Source organism: Tigriopus californicus, chromosome 12 (genome assembly GCF_007210705.1).
Source record: "Tigriopus californicus strain San Diego chromosome 12, Tcal_SD_v2.1, whole genome shotgun sequence".
Lineage (NCBI taxonomy): Eukaryota > Metazoa > Arthropoda > Copepoda > Harpacticoida > Harpacticidae > Tigriopus > Tigriopus californicus.
In genome coordinates, this window is record NC_081451.1 from 1,820,564 (window position 1) to 1,841,863 (window position 21,300).

Here is a 21,300-nt window from a genome sequence, read left to right on the forward strand (position 1 = left end):
AGTGGTGGTGGTGTCGAAAAAGCCAACCCAGCTACCTGTGACCTGATTTTGCCTCAGCATGAATAGGATATGGAAGGCCCTTCCTTGTTGTGCCAATCCAAAGAGGCCCACGAGCATCTAAAAAAAAATAGAAGCACGACTTTTTGAGCGCCTTCCTTCCTTCCTCATGACGTGAGTGAGCCTTTGTATTGATTATATCCTCTAGAAGGTCTCTCAAGCCCAAGTTTAGAGTCGACCCACTTAATAATTAAGGCTCACAAGCATACATTGACAGTGGTGGTGGTGTCGAAAAAGCCAACCCAGCTAACATTTATCGCCTGTACGTCATCAGAAAACTAGTCTCCATTTGCAAGGGATTCGAAACAAAATGACGGCTGAAATTGAAGAGTTTCCGTCTAATACGGTGCAAGTGGTGCCATGTTCGAATTGTGGGCGAGGATTCGCCAAAGACAGATTGGACACTCATTTCAAGATCTGCAAGAGTCAAAAGAAGCGAAAGCCTTACAACATCTCCAAACACAGAGTAGCTGGAACAGAAGCCGAAGATCTAGTACGACAAGGTAGGTTCAATATTTTGGTTGAGGTCGAGAATTGGCAGGTTAATGTAGCGACACAGGGACACCTGTAACAAAGGATTGGACATGACAAACGGAAAAGTTAGGCCATCTCAGACCAAAATGAGTTAATGTATCGATCAAGGAGCTTCGGCAAGAAATAAAGTCGGCCTAGTTCCGCCGATGTCCACTCCTCTAATTGAAGGTCTCTCTGACTTTTGCCAAGTTGCTATGACTACGATTCAAACTCTAGTTTTTAAGTTATGCCCTTTCTAAGCTCAATGGATTACTTTATCTACCTACACAGATTGGTTCAGTAGACAACTACCAAAATTGAGCAATGTTTTTTTTTCATTTTTGTTAAAGTCTTGTAGGGAGCTTGGAGAGGAAAAACCTTTCAAACTCGTTGCTTGATTGAGCTAAGACTGGAAATACGAAATTATAGCCTAAAACCTAGAGCAAGTCTCATTTACAAAAGAGAACAATGCAATGCGTTGATTCGAATCAAATATGATTTGGCGTCCCTGTAAATATTTTAGTGTTTCTTCAGGTTGAGGTCTTGATTGAAAAATCTGTTGATAACTAGTTTTATGGAGTTTTTGCAAACAAGGAAAATGCCCCAAATTTGAAATGTCATGTATAAAAATGACCCAAGTAGCAATTTTGATTTGCAAATCCGTTGGAAATTTCAGCTCCCACAATATCCAGAATGATTTTCATAAGTTGTATCATTCTTTACAATATAATCCTTGAAAACTACCAACATTGAAAATATAAAAAAAATTGAAGTTCGTTAAACCTTTTTAAACCCCAAAAAAATAAATTGAATCTAATTATTTCAAAATAAGGCAATAAAAGATTGAAACAATTCTGATTTCATTGCTTGCAGACCTGTGATGCAATTACATTTCCAAGTAGCTGCAATTCATTTCATTTGAAACCATAGTATTCATATTTATAATTAATTGCATATTAGCCTATGTAATTTAGGACTGTCAATTACAAGTTCTAACTTTTCGTGGATCTATAGCATCAATCTAGATTTGGCTTCATTACCATCCAACTTGAGTGTTTTTACTTATTTTGTCAAAGTTGTTCACAGGCTTGCCATAAGCAAAAAACACGTTTCATATTTTGGCAAATAAAACCATATCCATGCGAACAACGACCTGTTCCCCTTATGGCATAGTATTCATTTACCAAATGCTTTCTTTACTTCACATCTTCAATATGACATCTCTAACCTGGTGGGAGTGACCATTCCCTCCCCTTAACCGCAACAATATCCAAGCAAGCACACATTGTCGTTCTACTTTGTTATGGTCCTTTTTATTGCGCGGATTCAGCGCCCTCTGCTTCCTTTAGGGGCGGACAAGCTAACGTAGAAATAAGATAATGAGCTCCAAAATGCCTGGCTTTATCAAGGTGTTACTCCCAGAGCAACCTCTTGCTCAACCATTGTGAGGATCACCAACACTTCTCTGGAAAATATTTCAAATCCTGCAAAGACAAATTACCCAACTATCATGATATCTAAATATCGTATATTCATAAGTTTTTGCACTTAACATAAGTACATTTTTTAAAATAGATTGCTTGATTTTGATATCTTCATGTCTCGGTAGATTGTAATTATATAATCATAATTCCCCGATGTGATTTTTCGGAACATTAATTAATTGTCTGATACACTATACTTTTGTCAAACTTACTTTTGTCTTATGTCAAGAAATGATAGCTCTTCAAGCAAAATATATACTTTGTTTCTTGATCCACCGAAAAGTAACAGATAAAAGATTCATTGCTAAGCAAGCTTGTAAAAACCCGTGAATGAAACGTCACAGAAAAGAACAATTTAGCATTTTAACATTAAAGCTCATATAGAAATCCTTGTACATGTTGTAAATGGTATGGTGTTATTAAATGCCATAGAAACTTGAGTAAATGATTTTGACAATTCCTATCAACCTTGGAATGTCTTAAGACTATCTTTTACTCCTCATAAGCGAAATATTTGACTTTCCACGAACAAAATAAACGTTAAAATGCTTTTGACTACACTCTGAGCTCTTCAAGTTTGTTTGTCCACACCTCAACGAGACAGAGGACGCTGTTCAAGGCGCTGAAATGCTCAATTTATTGGTGATGGCAACTTAAGTACTTGCTAGGGTGCAAAAAGAAGATGTGTTTTGGAATATATATTGGCTGGTTATAACATTTTAAACATATATTAGCAGGAGAGTCAAAGCACACATGGAAAATACATGTATGTTTCTGATTTCCATATCGTCCAAAAATGTGGTGCAAAAATGCTAAATTATTAGGTCAACTTACTTTTTCAAATCACATCTTGATCAAAAAATGTAAAGCTCCAATTCCAATTCAATTATATTTTTTTCTTGATCTTTGACTGTGATACTGGGTTGTTGTATGATCAAGTGCTTGACTTTCATTGTAAGAAAGAGGTATTAAGATTTTGAGCATGATAAACCTACATTGGTTTATATGAGAGCTTTAACTATTCAAAGCAATGAACCTTTAGAAGAAACGAAGAAACAGCTGCAGGATTAAGTTCTGGTAAATAACTACTAGATGGCAGCACCCCAAAGGTCAACGAACAAATTCAAATAGGCATTGATAAGTAGCTTGTGAGACAACAGAATCTCCGATTTCATTAAGGTGCGATTGCAAAACTAGTTTCTGTTTGTCCTATGGGACCCATACTACATTTTCCACTCATTTTGAGACGATTGGATTGATTCTAACTAGCGGGCTAGTCAGAGAAATGACACTCCCATGATTTCTGAGATTGTTTGGCTCCCTCCCGGCTGCCTGGTGTGTGCGATGGGGATCGGCTTTGAGCACATGTAGTTACGTGATTCTCAAAATCAAGTTCCGAATTCAGGGAGGCAGTGAGGTGATGGCTTGTTTGTCTGCTTTGGTTGAAACTGAGTAACGCAAGAGAAGTCGATCAGCCGACACCCTGCTGCCCAACCACCAAAATGTGTTCAAAGCAAAGTCTTAGGTGGCTTGGTGGGAGTGACTTCTCTGACGCGCTCTCTGATTATAACAAAAAATAATAACCTTTTAGATTGCTTCCAAGGTTGAGAGATTCAACAAATTTCTTGACGATCCGTAATTATGTCATCCAAATTAATTATATGATCCAAATTATATAAGCCCAAAATATGGCAAGAAAGAAGCCAAATTGCAATTTTCTTGTGGCAAATACATTCACACATCTCTATATGTCTTCATGGGTTAACTTGAATCAGCCTAGTGTAGTTTGCTTCATCACTCTTTGCCTTAGGTACAGAGGCCATTTGAAAAAACATATTTTTGCTCTCCTCTTTATGTTCTTGAGCAAAATAGGCCTGAGAGCATAGGTTTGCTGTTCTGAAACTCATGGAAAGACTTGAATGTAACAAATGCCAAATAAAGTCCAAACTGTCAACTAAGAAAAATAGCCCTTCTTGATTCTGACGTCTCCTTTACTAGATTTCGACACGCCTAACCTATTTCTTGGTTTACCTTGACAATATGACTGCTGGCGCCAAAAGACCTTGAATGAAGGTTCATTTCGGCTGCTTTGTCAAAGGTAATCACAATCCTGTATGTTTTGAGATTTTCATTGCAACTAAAAGATTTTGTTTGCCTTTTATTTCCGGCCGAACTGATAGAATACATTAATTTGCTTTCAAAAACGTCTCTAGGCGCAGGACCTGGAATATAACAACCTCTCATTTCCGATGTCGACGGATCGTCAAGAAAATTATTGAATCACTCAACCTTGAAAGAAATTTAAATGTTCATTGCTTTTTTGCCACAATCAATGCAGTTATCTCAAAATGAGTGAAAAAAGTAGTATGGGTTCCCTAGCACAAACCAAAACTAGTTTTGTTAAAACTAGTTTAATAAAACCGGAGATTCTGTTGTCCCACAAGCTTCTTATCAATGCCTATTAGAATTTTTCCGTTGACCTTCGGGGTATTGCCATCTAGTTTTTGTTTTCCAGAACATGATCCTGCAGCTGTTTCTTCTCAAGGCTCATTAGTTGTACAATACGGTTTCTTTCATTTTATCAAACGTTTGTGATTGGTTTCAGGGGATCCAGACTTATGACCATAATCTGTACCTTTAAAGCCGTGTACACAATTCTAAATGTCAATGCTCACTTCCCTAAACATCCACTTCCTTGAAACAACCACTGACATTTGCGCTTTTGCCGAACTACAGTGGACAAACATTGGTAGATCGCTTTTTCGCTGTTAAAACAAAAGATTATCGACTTATCCTACTTACTTTTTTTCCGGATATTTCATACCCAGAGTTATTATTCTCTTGCAGGGCGACTCAAACTCGAACCTCCCAAGCCCAACGCCAAAAAGTCAGATTTGACCGCCAAGCTGAAATTAGCAGCTGCCGAAGCTGCCAAAGTGCCTGAGAAGCAGCCTTTACCACCTATTCCGTCAAAGACTGACGGGGGCGTTGGAGCGGCCAATTCAAATGCAGTGTCGTATCAGGTGGTTTTTGAGGGCGATGATGGCCAATTGAAGACCAAGAAGGCCAGCAAATTTGATTCACTACAAATGAGGGCAAGTCACCGACCCCGACCTCAAACCAGAACCATTGACGAAAGGTATGGGTTCATTGTATTTCCATTATTGTTGTATTGCCAGTTAGAGATGGTCAATATTGTTTAAAAGACGAGCTTTGTTAAATCTGATTTGGCCGCAGTTAAAGCATGAGTCTTAAAGAAATGAAAATTCAGCAAAAGAAAGAAGAATGATATAAACATAGAGTCAGTTTTGTAAAGGTTTGAGAAAGATATTATGCTTGGACCATGGTCAATCATGCTACGGCTGAGTTGCAGTCTCATTGTCACGAACAAATTGATTAATGGTAGATAGAGGGGGTTATAACTAAGGATGTGCAAAAGGTGCAGATATATTTTTTGTAGAATTTTTGCTGATTTCAGTTTTTTTGCATATTTGAAGTGTTTCATCTTTTTGCACTTCAATTTGCATTTGGGGCAAAAATGCATTCAAATCGTCTTTATGACCTTCTTTTAGTGAAAAGAATCATCTCTTTGAGCCACAAAGTGGTCAAATACATTTTGACATTTTTCTTCCTTAGCTCAGGAAACCATAATTAACAAAAAAATAAAAGATAGCTCGCATGCCTAAAAACAATATAAAAAACGGAAGTTTTCAAAAACCTACTTGATGCAAATTGGGAACACATTTAGTTAGCATTATTTCAAATTATGATACAATCTAATAAACCATTACCTAGTGATTTGGGATTTAATGGTCCGATTTTCATCGTTTTCATCAACACACGAAGAATTTTTATGGCCCCTTCAGCTCGGGAGGAGCTGCATAATGATCATATGACTTTTAAACGAACATTTTGGTAAACAAATGCTTAAACTGAGCAACTGTTAAATTGCACTGATCTAAGCTTTCTTCCTATTGACATATTTCGGAAAGAAACTCCTGTCTTCTCCTATTTATATACTATGCTTATCATCGATATTGCTATTATTCTATAATTTTATAGCAAAAGCTAATGAAGAAAGAAAAAGTAATAACTCTTCCCCCTTGATTTGACTCGGTGCTGAACTTGTTTACAGATATTTGTCGGCCGAGCGGGCCAGAGGCCGATGGCAAGCGGCTGCCACCACCATCAATCCTGGTTTGAGTGGCTCCTTGACCAATGGGGTGTTATCCTCAGAGGAAGAAGACTTCTTGATGTCGTCCATGACCTCAACCCGAACAGTGTGTTCAGACGCATTCGATTTCTTATTCGACTCGGACAACTTGAACCCGGACAAGGTGCTGAATCACGCGGAAATTGAGCGCTTCACTGAGGAGAAGTTCCTCGAGTACCAAGCTCAAAATGAAGGTCGCGATGAAAAGGCCATGGTGAAGCACAGTGCTTGTTGTGTGATCAGCTAATGCACTCCCACCGCATCCCCATAATCTTTCGACTTGAATCGGATCGATCAGCACTTCTTTGAGAATATATATCCTTTCAAGTACCGACTTTTGAAATTATTGCGAGAGGTTTTCTGCAGGAGAGGGACCATGCGGGTGAGATTAGATTAGTAAGAGAACGTGATCATTCTTTTTTGGGATCTAAGCTTCGAAAAAATAATATTGACTAGTTTTCAAATGGGTGAATTATCCAAGGTTTTTGAAATAGCTTGATCAATCTGGAAGAAAAAAGGATAATCCCAAAAAATATGAAACCATTTTTTTATTATTCAAATGGAATGAATCCACAAAATTGCGAGTTCTTAAAGAGATATTTCCAAGGAAATATTTTTTACGTTTTAAATCATAATTTTCAGGCAAAAAAAAGGAAGACATGCGATGTATGTGATGGAAATAACAATTACTCACTTGCCAAAATGTCCATTGGCATTACAAAACCTTTTTCTATTTTGATTCAAATCAAAATCAGGCACATCTATGGATAAAAGTTAGATTTTGCTCTACTGTGTATATCACTTATTATACTTGAAACATTTCATTATATTTGTTTCTTTACGAGAATTATGATTTGAATGTAATTTGTAACCAGCTGCCACTCCTTCCACTAGAGAGGTCTCAGGTCTGCAAACCTGAGGTGAAATTGCAATTACAATTACGCTATTGGCATTACATTCTCAAGTAATTTTAATTGCATTTTTGACAAAATATATGAAAAAATCTAGATTAAGGCTTTCTAACACTTCCTCCTAACCACGTGTCACTGTAACATGGAGGGGATTGCTTGGGTTGAGAATGGGCATTTCGGAAGACAATGAACTTGTTCCATTTCCCTTAAATTGATTTACGTGTGTCAAATTTCAACTCAATTTACTACCTTGTCAAAATTAATAGGGCTAGTCAAATAAACGCGTTCATGGACAACTGACGTTACTCCATGGAGTAAAATCAAAGACAACATGCCCAGGCAAACCGCATTGTACATACATTGGATCTTGACTTTTTTCCATTTTACATGCCTGTCTAGGCAATTAGCATTGTGGTATTGAGCCAATTTGATTGTGCGTCAGCTGATTATCACCAAACCTGCTCATTTAGTAGAGTTTTGTACCACAACTCGCTCAAAATCACTCGATTATTAAAAATTCAATGGGCGAACGGTGCGAGTTGACTGAGATGTTTGTCTGAGTTCTCTCTCCCCGAAATGTCCAAAATCAGGGTGCCGAACCACATTTTTCCTTGAATTTCCTTCACTTGACATCCCCTATGAACTCTTAAAGCACAGTACATAATAGGGTACACAGTGAACTATTCACCCCTCCGTTGTTAATCAATTACTACAAGAGTGGAAATCCATTCATTCTATGAAGAGTTATGCAATGAGCTTTGACAGAGTATAACTTTTGAATCAGTCATTCGATTGAGCTGAAATTTGAAACATGCAATTCTAACGATCTGGGACCAGTCACAAATGAAGAAGAACGCAAAGTGTTCTCTCGATTCTGAAATTCGATTCCTCGATCCAAGTAGTCCTCACCATATTCCAGTGGTTCACGTCTTAACTTGGCCGCCTTATTTTTGTCAATGTCGTTCATTGACTTGTCACAAGACATTATATAGATATCGAAAAAGAAATGCAATTGATGTAAATAAATTGGAATTAAAAAACCCTTTGTAGTTGCAATTAATGTAAATGCAATTGATACAAGTCCCAACCTTTCCGAAGGAAATCAACGGAGAACCAATCTGATACCAGACACAGTTTGTTGTCATTATAAAGTTATCTTAACTATGGAATGTATGGCCTGTTTGACAAAAATATGAAACCCAGGTCTCTGGCCTTCATCCAGCTCCGACTTATGAAAAGGCCAAAGCTGAAGTGCAATCCAAAGGGGTTTGGTTGGCGAATAATCTCGTATATAAGTCCCAGAGTCACTGTTCCATGGAACCATTTCCACATCATCCATCCATGATTCTACCAGCCCTTCACAACATTCTGCTTACTAGCCAACTTCTGGCAAACATGAAATTGGAACGAGAGCAAGCCAAGTCCAACAACATAGAACATCGGCGAGCCGTTCCAAAGCTTGGTAAGAAACGCGAAAGTCCCCTAGAAATCCAACAATTTCTTATCATCATCCTATTGTTGCAGCTTCCTTATTTGAAAACACAGACTACATCACACGAGTATTCAAACCCACATATGGCACAAGGCCTTCATACGTCAAGTAAGTACGCATTGACCTACTAATATATGGAATATGAGGCTAGCCTCTTATATCCTTATATAATAACCCTAAGATATAGATCCTTATATCTATATTACTATTATTATTTCAGTTCCCTTCAATCTAATTTCCTGAAGAAATTGAACATGGTTCCCATGGGACAGGATTCGCTTGATAGTGAATCAACATCAAAGTCAAATCAAGATATTATGCTTAATTTTGTGCCCACAGGTGTTCACATGTATCCTAGGTTTGTTCGTCATAATTTGATCCATCCAGATCCAATGACCAAATGGAACCTGAACCGAGTTATAAACTGAAATGTTATTTCAATCAACATTCAACATATTTGGTCGAAAACAAGAAATACATTTACATGCAAGAACTCACGGAAGTTGTTATTTCTTATCAAGTTTTTGCTCAAATACCAAGACATCTAAATACGCTTTTCTTTGTCAAAGAAAAAAAAGAAACAACTTTTTTTAAAACTCGTATTTTGAAAGGAGCTCAGATAGGCATATGAAATCACTTACATTAAAACCCACTACTGGTGTTGTTCTGTATTGACATGAAATTCTGTAATCATTTACCTAGCGTATGCCAAGTTATTGCTAAGGGTCGGAAAATAGTTTTCTATTGTTATATCATAAACAGTTGTTTTAAAAAGTTATGAAAATCAGCCAAAATAAGTTCTGAAAGCCTTAGAATAAGTTATGAATAAGTTATTTTTGCTCAGTTATTCAAGTACATTAGTGCTTTTCAAGGACAAAACTACTTGATCATTGCTTTTCAAGATGTTTTTGCCACTTGGATTGAGTCTCGCATTTACATCAACAAAAATTAAACTTCTATGAAGACTCCTCAGTGAAAAACATTCTTTGTCTTAAATTGAAAATCCTAACATTAAACCACGAATGATCCAATTTATTTGAAAGGAGATTGGTAACCCATTGCATTTTGGATATGTGAAGACTAACTCCTGTAATCCCAGATCTTTCTTCGCCCTTGGTCTTGTCTGCCGTTAAGGGGTTCGCTGTTTTTGAATGTGAAACTCCACTCACTTATGGTTTGAGGATGGACACCAAAGGGCTCGCTGCCCACTTCCCTCAGCCTTTTCCCAGTCTTCAGCAGGCCCTTTGTTTTGGTTCTGACCTCAAGATTGCCCTTATTGACATTTTCGAACACTATTTTGGAAGGGTTACCAATCGCCACTAGACCATAGATGCTAGATCTACGTAGAGGACTAGCCCTCTAGTTAGAGCACTTATAATACGGTATGCCCCAATGTGCTCAACAGTTCCTCCTAATGAAAGCTTGGGGGATCAATGTCAAAAAAAAACTTTGAGCGGGGACAAGGATTGTCTCCCACGGAAGAACTAAATTGCCTTCTTTTATTTCTCATAAATTTCCCCTAAAAATAATCAAAATCCTTGAATTTCCCCGAAAATCCTCGGTTTTGGGTTATGTAATGGTTGAGATTCATTCCTGAAAAAGTGCTTTTGCCCAAAAATAACCGAAATAGTTGACAACTTAATTTAACCTAAAAAAATCATCTTTCAGACCCCTAATTATTTTTTTTATTTATTGTACAGGGCTCAAAAGTATATCAAACCTTTACAATCACTACAATTAATCCTAAAACCTGGTTGAGGACAAAGCCCATGGATACTCTTGAAGATGCATAGTAAAAGATACTTTTCGTACCTAAACTGCATGGTCCTACTTTTTTCCGTTTATCCCAATGCAAAAGCTCTTCCATTTTCACAATGTTCATGCTTGCCTTATTTCAAATTTTATTATTATTATTATTATTATTATTATTATTATTATTATTATTATTATTATTATTATTATTATTATTATTATTATTATTATTATTATTATTATTATTATTATTATTATTATTATTATTATTATTATTATTATTATTATTATTATTATTATTATTATTATTATTATTATTATTATTATTATTATTATTATTATTATTATTATTATTATTATTATTATTATTATTATTATTATTATTATTATTATTATTATTATTATTATTATTATTATTATTATTATTATTATTATTATTATTATTATTATTATTATTATTATTTGATATTATTTGATATGTAATCTTAGAACTAAACAATAGTGGCCCTTGAAACTGGCCCCCGGGGATGAACAGAAATACTGAGCATTTATATATTAACCCGTTCTATCTTTCTACGTGGATTTTCTACCGACAATTTCTTTTCATAAACGGGAAGTATTGCTTCATCGTTTAGGGCAACGAGTATAGTAGTGTCATATCTTAGATTCCTTCTTAAGAAGCTTATCTGCAAGTGTAGGTATGGCTTTATACAAATAATATTCGATTAGATCTGATCTTAATAGTAGTTCGACAAATCAGCGCTCAACAGTGAGATCGCAATTTGGGGACCTGTTCATTTTTGCAAGTCAACCAATTTCCAACCCATAAATCAACGTCACTCAGATCGACGATAAAGCAAAATTTCCCATGCTTTGAAAGGAGAAAGAAGGTTTTGCAAAGACGTATACAGCATAGTGCGCACTTTTTAAAGATAGTGATCCACTTCTCAACATAAGTGTCCCGAGTTTTAAAAGGTAATAATTTCTTTTACTCGGTTCTTATTACATCAACTTTCTAAACCAGTCTAAAGTTATGTGATTCACAATGGAATGGGTTGCCAAGGAAAGCAGAAGCTTACATATTTAAAAATCACTCAGCTACAAGCACTAAAGGCATGTCAACATAAAATGGTAACAAATCGATCGCTTTGATAGAGTAAAAATGAATTTATAAACACGATTAGGATATTATATTCGATTTTTCCTACATTGTTCTTTGACTGCGGTGGACACCTTCATTGGAATTCACTTAAGGCGTATGATTGATTTATATCAATGTCTTTAAAATACATGGTTGATCCGAAAAATAAATCAAAAATAAAATGTTTGGAAGGAAAACTCAGATAATCCAAAAATTACGTAGTCAAATTTCATTCGAAAGCTATAATAACTCTTCAATCAGATAGCGAAGTGTGGTAGATAATGAACCATCTACAACTCTTATTCACTCAGGTTTTCATACGGTGAAAAACCTGTGTATTTCCTGCAAAACTTACTTAAGAACAAATAAGGCAAATGTAAAAGTTACAAGTAAGAAAATAAATCAATGAATGACAATAAGTTTCAAATGTCCTGGGAAATGGTATTCGATCTTTTGGATTTACCCTGGCAAATTAATTCAAAGTGAAACATTTTAAGCTCTAAGCATCTTAGCATTCTTGACAGATACACCATTTTAAACTTATATTAAGCGTTCATTTGTTTGCTTCTTTGGATATTGAAACTGATCGTCTGAAAGCTGGGCAGATATTTCCGAGGTAAACAGATTAGAAACTATTTTAAGTCAACATGCACAAAAATATGCATAAAGCTTGCGTCATTATCAGGGTACCTTAAAAGATACAAATGCAGCATTTTTTCTTTAATCCATGTCTTGCAATTTCATCCATTCGCTCATGATTCCGCCAAGTAAAATAAATACAGTGGTAGAGCGAAAAGCGTTTGCGTACTTCACTTTTTCTGTTACATTTTGATACACATTTTTTGCCCATGTTTGGTGTGATTGATTCCTCATAGCTATTATTCTAGTCATCTTTATATACAGGAAACCTGATCTAGTCAATAAAACAATCAGCCTTCTCATTAACCTCCCCATGAGGACATGATAATGTTGATTTGGTTCTTTGAAGAATCTTTATCGTTCAAGCCACATCGCAATTTGTGTTGCTCTTTGGAGACATTGACAAAATCATGGAACATTGAACCAAAAGATATACAAAATTGGAGACCCTATAGCACTTGATTTGCATCTTTACAGGAGTTTTCAACAAAGATGATCCTTCAGTTTTTTATTTTAGGTTGATTTTGCTGTAAGTACTACACCCGTTTTTCAAGGGGATATCTTTTCAATCTGTTTCTGTAACCTATTGCGATGACCAATCCATTGGAAAATCACCGGTAAGTTTTTAATCATCAAAAGAAGCAATAAGGAATGATTTTTCGAAGGTTTAGGTGATTCCTTTAGTTTCTAACTGACAGCGACAAAAAGAGTGCCGTGGGCCGTTCGAGCAGTTTTTGGCTGCTGGGACCACACTGTGACTGTAAAGTTCTTGCCCCTTGCTAAAAGTAGTAAAACTGATGAATAGATTCAGTAACTTATTTGATTTAGCATCCGTTGTAATCACCGTTCAATTCAACAACCTGTTTCATTTCACTCTGGTATAGACGTAATTAACTACTGAAAGATATTTAGATCAATCCCAAACCATTCCTCTTGAAGCTCCTTCTCAAGGTGTTTGGAGGAGGAGTCTGGTCCCATCAAACTGACCCTCATTTTACGGACTGTTCTTAAATCCTCGATTGAAGTAAAGTCAGGTGAGTCACCAGGCCACATCTGTTTCCTTCAGAAGTGATGAACATCTGTTTCCAAACAGTTTTCGGGGCTTTTGAGTATTACAGGTGCTTGCATCAAAATTACTGTTGAAGTTTAGGGGATGAGTTTCCTTTAGGTCAATGGGACTCTGGTGAAAGTCCTCTTCGTGGAAGGGAGGGCTATGTAAGACAAAGACTCATCCTGGTGGTGTTGGGCATTTACTATGATGTTTTGAGGAATGAAATCCACAATGCCCAACATTGCCCATCCCACGATCTTTTGCAGGTGCTTCACCACTGGAGCAGACAAGAAAACTTTTTTCTGAATTTTCAGCCCACAGGTGGTCGTGCATTGAGTTTGAAGGAGGGGATAATTGGAAAGGGCATTCTAATGACCACATTATTTAGTTACAATCTTCTGAAGTTCAGGATTTTCTTGTCGGATTTGATGGTAGTAGGGAGGCCAAACAGGGAGAACCATCCACAGAGAGCGGCCCAAACCGCGTTGGTGGACATTGAAGACAATCTCTTAATGAACGGGAAACCAGAAAAAATGGTCAACCATGAACAAAGATCCCCTCAGGTCAAAGAGATCAACAGCCACCAACTCCATTGGGAAACGGGCCGCCTCAGGGATCACTGGCTCTACCTCCTGGTATTGCACAACCGCCACAGACGCAGGGCACGACGCCACCCTGTTTTTTGATGTCATTGCGGAGTGTTGGCCAAGCAAAAAGTTGGGTGGCTAAATAACACGTCTTGTTGATGCCTAAGTGGGAGGTGTGGAGAAGCTCAATGATACTTGGGTGGGCGGGGCGGGGTACAAGAAGGCGTTCACCCACAAGGCCTTAACCTAGAGCTCAATGTAGATGCCCGCATAGGCAGAGGGGTCGGAGGGCAAGTTGTCCCCGCCCTTGAGGGCGCAAACTAGCGACCAGCACTCGTTGTCCACGTTGGCGGCTATCACGGGGAGAGCAGGGTCGACGGTGGAGATCATCGTGCACTGGGCGATCTCCTGTTCCATCACAGTGGAGGGACCAAAGATGGGATGCTGGCTCAAGGCGTTGGCAATCAGTTGTCTCTTGCCCCAGGGGACCAGGCCACAGAGAACCTGAACTGAGACAAGTTCTCCCTCAGTTACTGGAAATGGGGATTGTTGATGGCTACAAGGGGGCGCTTGAACACCCCCAGGGGAGGGTGTGTGCGGTTGTGATCGTGAATCCAGGGTGCCTTGAAGAAAAATCCACACTTCTCCACCAACCACCACAGAGTGGTCAATTCTAGTTCCACAATAGCGTAGTTCTTTTAATCGGGAGACAATGCAGCTCTGGCACTGGATTAAGCGAGGCCACCCATCCTTCTCCCGTTGAACCAAGGCATACCCAAGGCCGTGCAAGTTTGACGCATTGGTCATCAGCTCAGTGGGGAGCAACCAGTCAAACGATTTTACCACGTGGCTGGGCATGAGGATGGCCTTGCCCTTCTTGAACTCCTCCTCATGCTCCTCCAGCCACAACCACGCCAATTTGGCCTTCAAGACCTCCCTCATCTTCGCTATGGCATGAGCGAAGTTGGGGAGAAAAGAGGACAGTTGATTCGCCAGACCAAGTAACAAACACGAGTCCGTGAGATTGGAGGGGGAGGGCGACAATGAAGCTGGCAAAGGGGACACGCTACCCAATCTCAAGCTTGGCAAGGCTTAGGGTGATCCCCTCCTTGAAGCAGATGTCAAAGACAACCCACAGGCCAGTGAGTAGCTCGTCGTAGGACGTAGCCTGCAGGAGCATGTTGTCCACGATCTTCAACATCCACCCCTTCCTTATGCATCCAGCCATTAATGAATCCGTCCGGAACATGAACGCATCTCCAGACCCCTTCCAGCCCATGGGTGGTATTTACCATTGGGAAGGAGGAAAGTGCAAAGTTTACTGGCTTCCTCCAACAGGGGAGCTTGGTAGTACCCATGTACCGTATCAAGCTTGGCAAAGACCTTGGTGTCAAGTGAAGTTTGGCCCATGAGGTCAGGTGAGACCCAAGGGGTCGGATCTATCTCCCAAACCATGACCCTTGAGGCCATGAGCTCAGAGATGAGCCGGGATGCTGGTTCCTTCTAGTAAAAGCGACCTGACATGCTGTTGTTACATGAAAAGGCTTTACAGAAGGGGAACAAGACAGTAAAATGTTTAAAAAATGTTATTCTCGCTCTTCTGGATATTCAGGGGGCCACCTTTCTTGCGCTTGCCTGCCACATCCCCAAGCCTGAAACCCAACATGCCACGTTCTGCCTGGGGGAAGATCATTCCCGCGAGTGTGGGCTCGACCTTGAGACGGGTGATGGCCTCCACGACGGCCTTCTCTGTGTCAGCGGAGAGGTTCTTCTCCTTCTTCTCAGCGCAACTGAGGTCAAGCCCCCCCTCCGCGTTATTGGCGTTGTGCTCTTCCTCTCCAACTGAGCCCAAAGAGCGTGCCTCAAGGCAGGCTTTAGTGGCAACTATCTCGCGTAGAAGGTCGCAGGGTTGGCGGTGATGGGACACTGATGGGCAGCTGAGCACCCTTGGGGCAGAATACCCAACGCTTTCAGGTCATGACAACCAACCAGGGTTGGTCCGGGGATGGTGGAGATGATTGTGTCTACAAACCCCACGGGGCCGCAAGGGATGGGCATTTCCAGGTTGAGCTCTCCTAGGTTAGCAATAAGAGAGCCGTTTGCAGCAAACAAGTTGACTTTGGAGGGTCGCAGCACGGTCTCCACGGGAATGGCCTCCTGGGAGATGACGGTGGGGCGGAGCCCGAGTCTGGGATGACGTGGAGGGTGTAGGAGTAGCTGGTCTTGGTCTTGCATTTGAGTGCTGGGTAAGGGCTGGCAACAGTGATGGACAAGATGACGGGCTCCTTGACCTTGCACCTCCGTCGGAGTTGTAGGGGTGCCCAGATGAAGAGCTGGCACGCCCACGAGATGACTTATTGTGGTTGGGCGACCAGCTGCGGCTACGTAAGTCATAGCGCTGGAAACGGCAGACTGAGGATGTGTGTCCCACCTTTTTGCAATTGAAACATTTCTTATCCAGGAAAGGACATGACGCGCCTTGGGTGCGCCTCTTTGACCCGCAGCCATGGCACGCACTCTGGAGGGCGGCCATGATCTCCTCCTGGGTCTTGATGCTGGCAATTGTAATGACTGTGTTGGCAGGGACAATTGGGGCAGGGGTGGCCGCTGTGGCAATGGCCTTGAAAGCGTCGGTGGCGTCGCTCAGTGTGGCGATTGTTGGTTTCCTTACCTTACATAGTTCAACGAACAATTTCATCTCCGCCTGACAGTCAAGAAGCAGGAAGAAAGCCCACAGATCTTCCCATGTCATCTGGTCAATGTTGGCCTTGTCCGCTTGCCGGCCAAACTCAGCCACATAGTTGGAGAAAGGCCGGCCAGCCTTTGTAAATTTGAGGATTTCCCATCTCCTTGTAAAGAGAGGGAAGCGGGTGAGGATGTGTGCCTCAAGTCGGGCCAGGGCGTCGGCAACGGTGGATGGCTTCATGCTCTGGCTAGCTTGAAGATGGGGCCCTGCGTAGACAAGGAAGTGGAAGAGGACGAGGTCACTGCGCGGGCGGCCGAGGCGGCCTTGTAGGCAAGGAGTATGCCGAGCTGGCTGATCTCTTTATCCACATCCGCCAGGTCGGCCGCCATCCTGGCGGTCACCTTGACGTACCTGGCAGAGGCTACGTCGTCCATAGCGTTGACCTCCGGGCTGAGGGCCTCGACAGGGCCATTGCCAAGGAACTCCATATACTTTTCCTTGAACAGTTCTCATATTTCTCCTTGAGGAAGGCGGTGTTTGGAAAAACCGAGCCAGAGCTTCTGTGATGAATGCCATCCGTGTACAGAGGCCATTCTTGGACGCGGACACGGAGCGGGATTACTGTCAACAAGACGGGTCTTGGGTCAATTGGAGACAAGGTCGGTCGGGGTGGAGGCAATCTTTGGGAGTAGGACTCCACCTACGGACCTTGGAAGGTATAGCGGAGAAGCGGGAAATGATGAAGGCAGTTACGTTCAGTACGAGAATGATGGATGGATTGTATATGTTATTCAGAAACAGCTGAGTAGCAAGTAACCGGTGTTACGTCATAAGGGGAGGATTTATAAACCACTCTACATGATGTTTCAAATGAACCCTCGTGGGCTCCCTATCCACTAATAATCCTTTTATGGTTAGTCTAGCTGACAGTTTTTCGGGTCCTTTGTAGCCTCCTTCCCTATTTCAGGTTTAGCAGATGCTTGATCACTCCTGTCGCAACCTTGGTATAACCAGATTGGCGTTTGTCTTGGTGTCTTTTAGCAGCCCAGTGGCAAGTCCACCAAAGTTTAACAGTTTGCAATGAGATCCCAAGGTCTTAGAAGAAGTTAATTGAGTCATTCCAGCCTCAATCATACCAACCAAATATCCTCTGAGAACATTTTTGGTGCCAGGTGGTATTTCATTTTTTTGTGAAGTGTTACGTTGACAATCAATACACCTTGACCGAAATATTTACCTTATCTGTGTGTAAATTGGAATTTCTTTCTTCAATGTTTGCAATATGTAACACGTGCTGGCCTTTGGTTACCCAAATATCTACTTTATTATCAGAAGCAATGCATATGCAGCGAGAAATATAAAGTGCGTCTAGACTTATCTGGTGCGAGAATTTCATGGTCACGCTGTAACTTGGGCTGTTTTGTGTTGTTTTGCCTTTTTATCACTACCATAGCCTCAATCATGAATGCTATAGTTTTGAAAAAGTACATCAAGCACTTGAGCACTTGAAGCACTTTCATCAAACCAATATCTCAATTTCAAGTTTAAAGTCGTTAAATCAACTAAACTGATTGTTTCACGCTCGATTTAACTCGAGTGGCAACTTAATGCCACAGTCAGTTCCGTCAGTTTTGATTATATTAAGATTATATTATGAAATATACATCTTAGCGCGTATGATTTTATTCAAAACTGTAACATTCATGATATAGGCGGTGGTAGTTTTAAAAAAGCAAAACAGCAGCGGCCCAACGACCCATCACATGCATTTGTTGGCGGAAAAATAATCATGGAATCACCGAAACCCTCAAAATCATACCATACGGGGTGAGAGTCGGTCGCTTTTGTAAAATTAACTACACCAGGTTTATTCAATCACTTTTGACTGTCAAGGAGTGTCATTTCTTGTCGTTTCTTTGTTGCAAACTTGAACGCGATACACGTTTCTAATAAGATAGTTCTTTTTGTTGTTATTGTTTTGGTTCAAATTCATCATCATGCGTCAAGACTTTAACTTCTTCCACATATTGCAACTGTAATAAAACCCTCTCACAAATATTTTCTTTTTTTACCCTGATTTCATAAAGTGGACGGACCATTCTCAATTTATCGTTATAATTTTACTCAGTTGAATTTTAGTTTCAACCATGCGTGCAGAGCTATGCAGTTCGTCACAATATTCAGGTATATTGTCAATATCAATTATTATTGCAGGCAAGTGACTTTGAAGGAATTCGGACCACAACTTCTAGATATTGGTTCAGAGATACTTAGCGACATCAGAATTGACCCACAAAACAGACTTCACTTGGAGCGTGCTGTGTTTGAAAAGTTAATAAATATATATGGGCAAGGAAGAAGTCTTGAAAAAACTCGCCATAAGATTAGCAAGGTTGTCAGTGTGACGCTATTGGATGCTAAGTCGTCGGTGGATGTTACAGTCATTTCTGGGGAATTTGACTTGCTTCCTCAGCAATTCGACATTCCACTAGAGCATCATCCCAATGAGTGTCTCCTTGAAGAAGAGAATAAAGAAACCCATGGTGATGAGGAAAGACATGTGAAAAACTCCAACATCTTCCAGGAGAGAGTGGGCAATCATTTGGTGTCTATTGATGTGACTATTACCGATATTCCCGAGTGTCATGATGCAGTTGGCAATGACGGAAAACGTTTGGCCGGCAAAGACAATGGCCATACGTTTGTGGTATTCTTCTGCCCCAAAGCGTATAAGCGTGGAGTTATTCACATTCACCACTAAGACCTATGCATGCTTTGTAAAATAAAGACACAAGTACATGCACACGTGAATCTATTTTCTAACCTAAAAGGTGGAGGGACATGATGGTATAGACTTTGAAATTGAAAGATAACGGGAAGTAACTTTTCTGGTAGGGAACAAGCTGTTCCTCCTTTGGATTTAGCACTATATGTTGTTACATATAGTATAATAATGTATCACCAATGTTTGCTGGTGCTATATGTAGATTATGAGAATTAAGAACATAGTGAGCAACGAGCTTTAAATGATAAGATTACACATTTCCTCTGCGCCGAACATCACTTATGACATCATTGTGTTAAAAACGGACAAGTGGTTGCTTAATTCACGTACTTCTAGAGACGTGAATTGTGATTGGAAGCAAAAAAACTGTTCACTTTGTTCCCAGCAAGCACTTCATTCGACCACCGATCTTGTTGTATCTATGAACCTGGTCAAGTTTGAGCCCAAAACTATGCTTCAGGAACTCCGGAGATATGAGCAAAGTTATTGTTTGATGGTCGTATGCCGGTGTATGATTAGGATAAGGCAGTTTGCTCAAAGGTTTTCATTATGGGGGACTTTGAGTTTCCGGTTAACTTTGTAGAGTGGGAGACTAGTCCCGATGGGTATATGGGTATATTCCCATTTCGAAATCGACAACTCAGTCGTTCGAAAAGCTGGATAAATTTGCGATTTTGCGCAATTTCTCCCAGCATGTTGGTGTAGCCACCAATGCTAATAATGTTCTGGACTTGATCTTTTCCAATGACCCGGATCTGAGCCAGTAGGCCCATGTGACACCTAGTAATCTGTCATATCATCATGTTCTTGAGATACAGACGTACTCCATGGATAGGATCGACCATAACTCAAAAGCCGGCGTGCTATAGAGCAAAACCGGTCAAAAAGGTCGGTCTGGTTAAGTTCAGGTTCAAAGATAAACATTGGCCGTTGATTATGGAAAGAGTATGAGAACTAGACTTGATTTCAATGCTGACAAAGGAGTCATCCATTGATGTAGCCTTATACAAAATGATTCTAGTTTTTGAGGACGTCTGTTCCACTCTAGTTATCTCTGAATGTGTTCCACAAGGCGGGGCACTGTCTAAAATTCCGAACTAAAAGACGAATTTGTTCAAAAAGAGTTGCAAATTAGCAAAAAGGCTTCAGAGCAAATTTAATCTACAGCCCAGTTTTTTAAAGCCAAGGAGTGAATCATAGATCTAGAAAAGATCCAGCTATTGCAGCAGTAAAGTACGTCCTTTTTTCGATCTAAGATTCACTCCTCGGATTTAAAAACTGGGCTCAGTAGTTGTGTAGTTGTGTAGCGCCCTACAGTACCTGTAGGGTGCTTTGAGGTCAATGGGAATGCCATGGACAATGTAAAGTCTATGGCCAACATACTTGGGCATCAGTTCCCTAGTGTGATTTCAACTCCAAAGAGTTTAGCAGCAACAACAGCCCATTGCTCTATTGATGAGTTTGTTGAGATTGGCAAGGCGAATCTAATTGAGCAATTTGATGATCTTATTGATACAGATCAAGATGCTTTAGCGGCCATCACGGACTTGAGGCTTTCAAGGTCTCCTGGTCCTGATGGCGTGACATCTCCGCTTCTGTTGAGATGCTCACTGGTTCTTGCTCCTGTTTTCTCGTACTTAATGCGTTCCACCCTGGATCAGGGCAAGTTTCCAACTTCCCTAAAGTTAGCTCACCTTGTTCCAATTTTTAAAGGGGGAGATCCCCAGCAGCTATAGGCCGATTTCTCTCACTTCGAATATTGCAAAGGTGTTTGAGAAGATCATTAAGTTCAAACTTGTTGAAATTCTTGAAGTCAATGTTGTCCTTCCTGCTAGCCAGCATGGGTTCTGCGCACATTTTAGCACGGTTACCCAACTGATTGAGCATATAGAGCAGGTTATTGAGGGACTAGAGAGCCATGAATCAGTCGATGTAGTTTATCTCGACTTTGCCAAGGTCTTTGACTAGGTAGATCATGGCCTTTTAGTT

General features: G+C 40.2%; 3 protein-coding genes across 5 annotated transcripts; all 3 read left to right on the top strand.

The window, feature by feature from the left end:
• The first annotated feature begins 118 nt into the window (after positions 1-118).
• On the top strand, positions 119-6,658 carry LOC131892364 (uncharacterized). Of its 2 annotated transcripts, none has more exons than XM_059242202.1 (3): positions 119-560; positions 4,902-5,193; positions 6,190-6,644. In XM_059242202.1, exons 1-3 carry the CDS (start codon positions 368-370, stop codon positions 6,512-6,514), a joined length of 810 nt encoding a protein of 269 aa, XP_059098185.1. In that variant the 5' UTR covers positions 119-367; the 3' UTR covers positions 6,515-6,644. The 2 variants fall into 2 exon arrangements, with proteins under 2 accessions (XP_059098185.1, XP_059098186.1); XM_059242203.1 differs by lacking the exon at positions 119-560 and adding an exon at positions 4,529-4,803 and having other exon boundaries at positions 6,190-6,658.
• Positions 6,659-8,104: 1,446 nt separating this feature from the next.
• LOC131891992 (uncharacterized) lies at positions 8,105-9,156 on the top strand. The gene is made up of 3 exons (XM_059241705.1): positions 8,105-8,640; positions 8,703-8,778; positions 8,891-9,156. Exons 1-3 carry the CDS (start codon positions 8,493-8,495, stop codon positions 9,096-9,098), a joined length of 432 nt encoding a protein of 143 aa, XP_059097688.1. The 5' UTR covers positions 8,105-8,492; the 3' UTR covers positions 9,099-9,156.
• A 2,008-nt stretch (positions 9,157-11,164) lies between these two features.
• Positions 11,165-19,329, top strand: LOC131892215 (uncharacterized). 2 transcript variants are annotated; one of them, XM_059242000.1, is made up of 3 exons: positions 11,165-11,397; positions 12,707-12,819; positions 18,741-19,329. In XM_059242000.1, the coding sequence occupies exons 2-3, from the start codon at positions 12,794-12,796 to the stop codon at positions 19,285-19,287; spliced, it is 573 nt and encodes a 190-aa protein (XP_059097983.1). In that variant the 5' UTR covers positions 11,165-11,397; positions 12,707-12,793; the 3' UTR covers positions 19,288-19,329. The 2 variants fall into 2 exon arrangements, with proteins under 2 accessions (XP_059097983.1, XP_059097982.1); XM_059241999.1 differs by having other exon boundaries at positions 12,720-12,819.
• Positions 19,330-21,300: the final 1,971 nt, after the last annotated feature.

Coding starts and splice junctions, on each gene's coding strand:
- LOC131892364 (XM_059242202.1), top strand. CDS start 368: ATGACGGCTGAAATTGAAGAGTTTCCGTCTAATACGGTGCAAGTGGTG. Junction 561..4,901: donor CGAAGATCTAGTACGACAAG/GTAGGTTCAATA, acceptor ATTCTCTTGCAG/GGCGACTCAAACTCGAACCT. Junction 5,194..6,189: donor ACCAGAACCATTGACGAAAG/GTATGGGTTCAT, acceptor ACTTGTTTACAG/ATATTTGTCGGCCGAGCGGG.
- LOC131891992 (XM_059241705.1), top strand. CDS start 8,493: ATGGAACCATTTCCACATCATCCATCCATGATTCTACCAGCCCTTCAC. Junction 8,641..8,702: donor GCGAGCCGTTCCAAAGCTTG/GTAAGAAACGCG, acceptor CTATTGTTGCAG/CTTCCTTATTTGAAAACACA. Junction 8,779..8,890: donor ACAAGGCCTTCATACGTCAA/GTAAGTACGCAT, acceptor TTATTATTTCAG/TTCCCTTCAATCTAATTTCC.
- LOC131892215 (XM_059242000.1), top strand. CDS start 12,794: ATGACCAATCCATTGGAAAATCACCG. Junction 12,820..18,740: donor AATCCATTGGAAAATCACCG/GTAAGTTTTTAA, acceptor TTATTATTGCAG/GCAAGTGACTTTGAAGGAAT.